General features: G+C 45.2%; 1 protein-coding gene across 1 annotated transcript in view; it reads left to right on the forward strand.

Moving 5' to 3' along the window:
* Positions 1 to 4,672, forward strand: part of NDST2 (N-deacetylase and N-sulfotransferase 2) — a 127,613-nt gene extending 122,941 nt beyond the window's left edge. Inside the window, 4 exon segments of the mRNA XM_009641998.2 lie at positions 989 to 1,063; positions 1,066 to 1,100; positions 2,586 to 2,688; positions 2,848 to 4,672. Coding sequence (XP_009640293.1) covers positions 989 to 1,063; positions 1,066 to 1,100; positions 2,586 to 2,688; positions 2,848 to 2,973 — 339 coding nt within the window. The 3' untranslated portion in view covers positions 2,974 to 4,672.
* Positions 4,673 to 8,303: the final 3,631 nt, after the last annotated feature.

An 8,303-nucleotide genomic window follows, 5' to 3' on the forward strand; every position in this document is an offset into this window, starting at 1 on the left:
GCAGCCCAGGGACCCTGTTCAGGCCCAGTAGGTGTTCAGCTACATGCTGTGGTTTCATTGCTTTAAAGAGAGGCTTTTGGACTCTGCCATTTGTTATGTCCCATGTTGTGAAGCCTTTAGGTGTTGCTGAAGGGAAATTTCACTGTAGAGATGTCAAGATTCTGTGTTTTGAATTTGCAAAAAGTCCATTAATAGACAATATAAACCATGTCTGTGTCTATTCCCAAGAATTTTATAACCTATCTATCTAATACATTGTGAGTCAGGATGTGTTTTTTTCAAGTTCCTTTCTGCTACTGGCGTTATCCTCAGGCAGTCTAGAATCCAGCAGAGTCATAATGTCCATTTAGTCTCTCATTCTTTGCCAAAGCAGCAGCCTAAACTGTACATGGTAGATCTGCCAAGACTAAAAGAGACATGGGAAAACTATCCTGGGTTCGTGTCTCATTGCCTTACTATTCCTGGAGGTTACTGCCATGAGGAACGATAGAGCCAGACACACCGGCCTTGTTCTTACTCTGGGTCAGGCTCTCCCTTCCCCACACTTCTGTTCGTGTGCCTATTTTTCTATTATGTTCTTTGGCGTAGGTAATTTATTAGCACGGATGTTGTTTGTTACTGTCTATGTAACAAGGAGAATAAGCATAGGTTACAGAAGAATACTTAGCACAATGGCTGCTGACATCTTAAAAGAATACATGAGGCTTCCAGAGACACTCTGTAAATCATGGGGCTGCTGGGCCTTAATGTTCATTTACATGGGGTGTGGCCAAGGGCAAATTTATTAAGCAAAGCCTGTCATGATCTACTGTCTTACAATATTTGTGGCCCACGTCCCCCCATTGTGTTGCTCTAGAATAAACAGGCTTTGGCAGCCTTTACACACACACACACACGCACAGGCCAGGAGCCATTTTGAGAGCCAGGGAGTGCAGGGGTGTCATTCAGTACACGCTGTCAGAGGCTGAGGTGGCTCCTGTCTTTTCAGCTTCTCATTGTGGATGGTCAGGAGCTGAGACACAGCTCTGCCTCTGTAATGGACAATATCCAGAAGGTCTTGGGAGGTACACCCCGCTCTTCAACTACACCCAGGCCCTCAGGTAGGGAAACTGTTTTTGGGAGAATGCTTTCTTAGCCAAGTGTGATACTAATAAGCACTTGATTAGAAGAATGCTTATTTCTGACTACAAGACCTGCCAAGGTTTCAGAGGTATGCCTAACCCTAAAATTAGGTTCAGATAGCACGAGGTGCAGGCATCATGACTTAGTCTTTCCAGAAATAATAGGGGAAGGGGTGTTTTTTGGCACTGTGATGGAGAGAAGCATGAGTTGCTCACAGCAGTAATTATGATGTTTTCCGTCTGGTCTTTGTGGTTTCAGAAAAGGTGCTGGAATTATTAGCACTCCTTATGCTTTGTGTATGCCTACATCTGACAGAAAGTAGAGGCAGTATGATAAAAAATGCGTGATGAGCTGCTCCTGTCTTGAACTAGATGGAGATTAGGGACACATCGCACAGTTTTGAGGTAAAGAGCCTATTATTAGAGAAGAAGACGTGGACTTGAAAGGTGCCAGAGCTGTGTTAGGAAGCGTTAGCAGAGGCACTACCTCGCTGCTACTGAGTTGAAGGATGTTACTTGGCCGTTACTGTGATCTTGCCCACCGTGCAAATGCAATTAATCTGAACAGATTAAGTGCTAGCTGAAAGGGCACTGTGGCCCTATCAGCTATAGTGGAAAGTCTGCAAACCCACTGGCAATCCTGAATATTGCTCTTTGCAGCCGAAACCCCTGTTTTCACATCATCTCTGCTGTCACAGCCTGTGCTGGCTGAGGGTTAGTGGGCAGGGTTGTGTGTATGTAGACATTGGCACTTGCCCTCTCCTTTAACGGTAAAGAGAGGAGAACCAATTCATTTCTCTTCCTACAGTTGTTTTCCAAGGGGGTGGCACATGGCTCCCCAGGGGAGGGCAGATTTAGAGAAATGTCAGATTACTTGAAAGCCTTACTTGCTGAAGCACATGTCATGATGGGAAACGGACCATTTACAGTAATGGTAGTGGCTGGTGCCCTAAACCGGGGCCAGAAAAGAAATGGTATGGGGCAGCTTGCCTCAGAGTTTAGCAGAGGTACTTGCTCAAAGCTCAGGCTCACCTTTGGCCAACTGAGAGGACAGGACAGACAAAACCAGATATGGTCTATACCCACTTTAGCAAGAGAAGAAACGCAGATACTTTTAAACGGTCAGAGGATTCTCAAACAAACACCTTCCAACTATAAGGTGGAGATTTAAAAGACTTTACATATACTAAACACAATGATTATTATTCCACACCCCCCCAGCTTTAACAGACAAATAGTGTAACACCATATTACCTCTTAAATTTGCATAAAGCTGAGAGAGTCATGGTTGAAATGGATTTCTTTTCAAAGTAGAGTACTAAAAAAAAATAAATTGAACCAATACCATAAATAAAACCTAAACCAAATTTTTACAGCATTGAAATGGGAACTACCTGTGGAGCTACTTAATTTCTGCTAATTGGGCATGCGGCCATATTTTTTAAAGACAAGTGTCCTTTTCAGATTTGATGAAGCAAAAGGATTTTGGTGCCAGCTGCTAGATGGAGGAAAGACTAAATGCCTAGGAAAGAGTAAAGGAAGAAAATACCCTGATATGGATTCCTCGGTGAGTAACTGTCTCAAATATGTTGGCAGCAAGAGATGTAGAAACATCCCAGCAAACCAACCTGGATTTTCCTACCACCTCTGTCCTAGATGACCTATGGACCATGTGTTGAGGGTAACACTTTCTTTCACACTAATGTGATCTGTATTTTCCATGCAGTCACGGCTGTTCCTAAGAGACTTCTACCGGGAGCACAACATTGAATTATCCAAGCTGATGAACAGACTTGGACAGCCCCTTCCAACCTGGCTCCGGGAGGAACTGCAGAACTCCAGCTGGAGCTGAGGGGGACTCCCTTGCCCCCAGTGTCATTGGGATGTGTGGTGCTCCAACACGTGCTATGATGCCATCTCTTGTCAAGCCAAAACAAGTGGACAAATGAGCAGGAGCAGAGAATGTGGATGTGGAGCCTTTCCCCACCTGTGGGAAGGGCTGCTGCCTCTGACTCTGCCCTGAGGCATGGAGTGCAAGTCATGTTCTTGAGTATTAATGGTGTGCTACACTTTCACTTTTACTTACAGGAAGGATTTGGAATGCCTGCCCTACTTGGAGCAGGGGAGAGAGCACAGTTAGCAGTTTGTTCAAATTACTCAGTATATCGAACAGGCACTAGCTGGAGGGATAACGTGTTACTCCTCTGAGTCCAGAAGTAAAGACTTAAGAGGGGAGCTATTGAGCCCACTGCTGAGAAGAACTGCAGCAGCTTAATAAAAGGGGAACCTAGTCCAGTGAACCCCAGCTTTTATCCAGTAGCCTATTTGGCAGCAGCAAGGTACAAGAACACCTTGTTCTTCCCCACGCTGAGTACAGTGGCCGTGATTGTCGCTTACAGTGCCACTGTGTGTGGCCGTTGGGGACTGCACCTTCTTGGAGACAGCTGTAACAGACATAGGATTGCCTCTCCTTACCTGCAGCACCGGTGCTGTGATACCCCATCCAGTGACTGGGCAGTGGGAGATAAGGCAAAGCGGAATCGATTTGTTATCCTGGGGAAAAGGTTGCCATATGTGGTAACAGGGCAAGTATTTCTCTGCAGGGACTTTAGACAGTTCAAAACATAGCCAAGGAGCAGTAAGTCCCCTTAGAGCACTTTGGAGGCACATGTTAGTGCAGCACAGCAGCTGGGGGAGGCAAAGCTCAGGTATTATAACATAAGGCTGATGATGCAGCTGAAAGCAGGCAATTCAGTTCCCCATATCTGATCAGCTTAAAAAAACAAAACACCCAACATTTTTCTCTTTCTAACAGCTCCAGGGCCCCTACCACTTAAGTAGCATTCAGATATAAAGGGAAGGCTTGGAGTTCGAAGTGGCTTCCTGTATCCAAAAGGGGCTGTTTCCTTTACTACTTCTGCACATAGTCAAGTGAGTACACTAAGGTGCTTGGCCTCCTCCTGCAGTTGCCGGATAATTGTTCTCAGAGGAAATCCTCCATCGTGGTTGTACATGTTTTCTGTTGCTGAGCCATGGGCTTCTGGAGTTGTGCAGGCCATCATCCCTCCCTCGCGGGCACCAGCCATCCTTGGAGAGTGCTGCAGTTCAGAGAACAGAGGGGCAGGATCCATATGAACACGGATTATGGAAACTTCCACAACTGTCATGAGCTCCTTTTCTCCTATCCAGAGAGAGGTTGCTTCAACCAAGCTTTTCCATTGAGCCTTAGGTATTGTGTATTTCCGAATGAATGGTGCATTTACCGTTGTATGTAAATGTATATAGTATGCAATATAGTATTTTATTTCACATGCCCTTGGAAAGGGTTATTTTGTGCAGCCAAAAAAAAAAAAGGACAGAAAGACTAGAAACCCCTCTCTCACTCCTGTTAGAGAGAAGAGCCTGGCTTCCTGCACTGGATTCATGTATAGCATCATTCACATTGAATGATAATGAAGAAATTCTTGGCTCTTGAAGCTGAGCACAAGTGTCTGAATAAAGGCTAGAAGTAGTAGTAAGTGGAAATTCAATAAATGTACTACTTATTTTTCTTCTTTGTGATCATTTGGAGTGATGTCATGGACCTTAAGCTTGGTAGAAGGGTAAGAAAAATTGAAAAACCAACTGCTCCAGGCCTTACAGTTGATATTTGGGAGGGCAACAAAGGTGTTAAAAGTCCTGTTTGTAACCACACAGAAACAGTGTCCTGAGGCTCCTTTCTCTGCAAGCGCACCTGCAGGCTTTGCTGTGCACCTCCTGTCCAGGTGAGCAGACCTCCAGTAATAAGCAACCTTACACTCAACTGCAAGCAAAACACTGTTGAAGTAGTCAAGGTTATGACAGCTTTGTAAAACAGCCTTACAGCTCACGCTTCACAAATAAACACAGCAGCAGCAGCGCAGCTACTTTTACATGCTGCCACAGGAGGATCCCAGGACCAATGCTACTGATGCTTCATTAAACACAGTTTCCCACTCTTAATCCATTACAGGCTGTCACTTACTTGCACAATTACTTCACGCTTTACTATGGTACATCTTCAAGGAGCTGGCTTCAAGCATTTAAAAAAAATTAATCAAGGTACCAGGAATAAATGTTGGGACGGGCTCACTAAATGTGAGGGTTATTTTACTGGCAATAGTCCTTCCATCAAGGCAGCAAAGGGCAGCTGTGTATTCTCACGATTTACTCTTTTCCTCCCCCCCATTGCTTCATTTCTACACTATGCTTGTTCTTACTGCTTGTGTTAACAGTGAACAAATCACCTGCTGTGGTCAGATCCAAATGTATCTGATTTAACTGATGAAGTAATTTTCAAATCTGGTAACTCCCTCTGACAGCAGCACATTGCTGCTTACCCTCTTTCCAGCCATCCATTCAAAGCTGTGGAAGCAAACACCCCCTCCCCCAAGAGGTGTTACAGTCAAAAAGCCAACAAAACCACCTTTTCCAGTGAGCTACACTGGTTATTAGGTACTGACCCATTTGGCACTTACAGGGCACAGACCCTCACACTTTATTTCCACTACTGAAATGAACCTCAACGTCTTACCTCACTGTTCAGTAACAGAAGGTCACAATGAGCAGCAGTTCATGTCCAAGACCAGGAGACAAGTAAGCACAAAACATTACCTGAAAAATTTTTTATAATGTATTAAAAGTATTTTTGTAGTCTGATGCCTAGGAACCTGACCTATTCAGAAAGGAATACTTTGACCAGGGACCAGAAAGGCACGGGATGGTAATAGCAACAGCAGCCAGGTCCTGTCTTTTATTTTTTGGAACTGGAAGGGTGCACAGAAGGTGAGAACTGGCAAAATGAACAATAGGAAACTTTTTTTTTCCTTAATACCATCAGAGAGAGAGTGTGTGTACCAACCTCAGACAAACACGTTCAGTGTATGAAGCTGGAACTTCCACTCGCACACACACACAGAGCATTCGATCAGGAAAATACTTAAAAGTAGGCTACTCCCTTTCTACTAGGTACAGGAAATACTGGTACAAGTTTCAACTGTAGGGTAGAGACCTTCTAAGGGAAGTGGGAGAACATCTCCATAGGTGGCAGCATATAGCAAATCTATATTAAAAAAAAAAAAAAAATGTAGGTGGCAGCATATAGCAAATCTACATAAAAAAAAAAAAAATCTGATTGCTGACCACTGCAGTTTTCACTTGATGACGGCACCGCAAAGGCACATGTTCCTGGCAGCTGCTGGGAGTCAGGAGGACACACAGGATCTAGCGCTATGCCGCTAACGAGCAACTTCATCAAACTCACCCTGAGAACTTCACACTCGGTAAGAGACTCCCTTGATTCCTTGCTGGTCATTTTGCTGTAGCAACAGTAGCACATCAAGAAAAGCAATGGCAAATGGACCTGACCATGCCAAATCTGACACAAATCTGCTTGTCTCCCCCTTGCTGAAGCCTGAGTGGCTCCTGGCTGAGACAGTGCAGCTGCAAGCAGGACACCAAGACAGCATCATCACACACACACACATATATGCATGCGTGTGCACACACAAAAAAGTGTTTTCCAGCCAGCTACCTCAAGCCAGGAATAAAAGTTCCCATCACACAGCAGGACATGGATTGAGCACTGGGACTGCCTCGCCAGTTACCAGGGCTTTACCTACAGTTTTGTTTCTTTCCCCTTCTTAAAGGCATGGGGGGTGGGGTGTAAACACTGAGCATTTTTAAGATTCCAAACTAACACTCACCCCCCGAGCAAGCTGGTTTTGCTACCAAAAAACTAGTCCTGACGCTCTCATTTGCACTGCTCTTGAGAACTACGTAGAAATAATTTATTAGTCAATCTATTTTTGGCTTTAAAGAGTGGTTTCCTTCCAAGACTCTGTTTCTCCCTGGTCTCATCTATCTAGTCTTAGCGACTTCGCCAGTCTCTCCACAGTGCTTGTGACCAAGCACATACGTAACGGTGACACCGCTCCAGCACTCTGCAACCAAGCTCACCTTTATTTCACTTATGATCACAGAGGAGCATAATGCAGGCCCGTCTCACAATCCCCCAGTCGGTCAAGTCCTTGGAAAAGCTGCATTTCAGGACTGAAAATAATGTGTTGACACTGAGGCCCTGCACAACAGCTGCCCTTTCCGCCCCAAACTTCCTGACAGAGGTGCTCTCCTGGCTGACTTAAATGAGGCAAAGTAAAGCATGACATGGAAGGAAATTGTGGGAGCCCCGTCCCCATTCGTCATGCACGCCCTGTCCACATACTATCTACAGTAGACTTCTACTGCATTTCCAGCATTTCCCCCTTCCTCTACGGCGGCACACAGCCCCTCTGTGGCAATAAAGGAATTGAGCAGTGCAGCCTGTGCAGCATTATGAATGCTGTAACTGTAAGCAGGCAACACCAACAAGAAAACCAAATCACTTGCTTACAGTCACTGTCTTTATGCCAAGAAGAGATGCTATACAGCAGTGACGTTACCTTCTGACAGCACCCAGCGCTTGCCTTTGGTCATTACCACTGAGAAAAAACATTAACTTGTCACAGGCTCAAACAGAAACCCTAGCACAGAACAGCCCCAAGCTGCACTTCAACTTTTGCAGATTAATGCCGTGCTTGGACAGGCATCTCCCCCACCCTGCCCAAGTGCATGGACCCTTAAAATGGAAACAGTTCAATCTTCAGTGCCAGCAGGACAGTGAGAACCAGCCTACAGGTATCTTTGCAGTAAAGCCATCAGCTGCTTCTCAGTTGGTTTCATCTGCACCTGTACAAATTTGACTTCTCTAAGTCCCCACGCTGAAGTGAGCTGTTCTTTCCAGAGACACTAGCAGCTAAAAGGGAAAGTGTATTTCCTGTGGTCACAGGAGGAAACAAATCTGGCAAGCGAAGCAAGTCATTGTGAATGGAAGAGACGGGGAGAAGTACCATGTAAAGACCTCATTCACTGTACTTTCACAGATGGAGAGTGAATTAGACTTCACCAAACATGACACTAATCCACTGCAAGGTCTCCCACCACAGAATATCATCTCTCTTCATGCAAGTGGGGGCCAGGCCCTATCCAGACAAAATACCTGTAGCTATTAGTACTGACTAAATTCAGCAGTTGCTGCCCAGCCTGGGGAGAGGTGGTAGCCAACACAGAAAACAACCATTTCTATACTAGAAGAGCTCTAAAGCATCCAGCTGCTGTGGCAGGCGG

Source organism: Egretta garzetta, unplaced genomic scaffold, assembly GCF_000687185.1.
Source record: "Egretta garzetta isolate BGI_Z169 unplaced genomic scaffold, ASM68718v1 scaffold56, whole genome shotgun sequence".
Classification (NCBI taxonomy): Eukaryota; Metazoa; Chordata; class Aves; order Pelecaniformes; family Ardeidae; genus Egretta; species Egretta garzetta.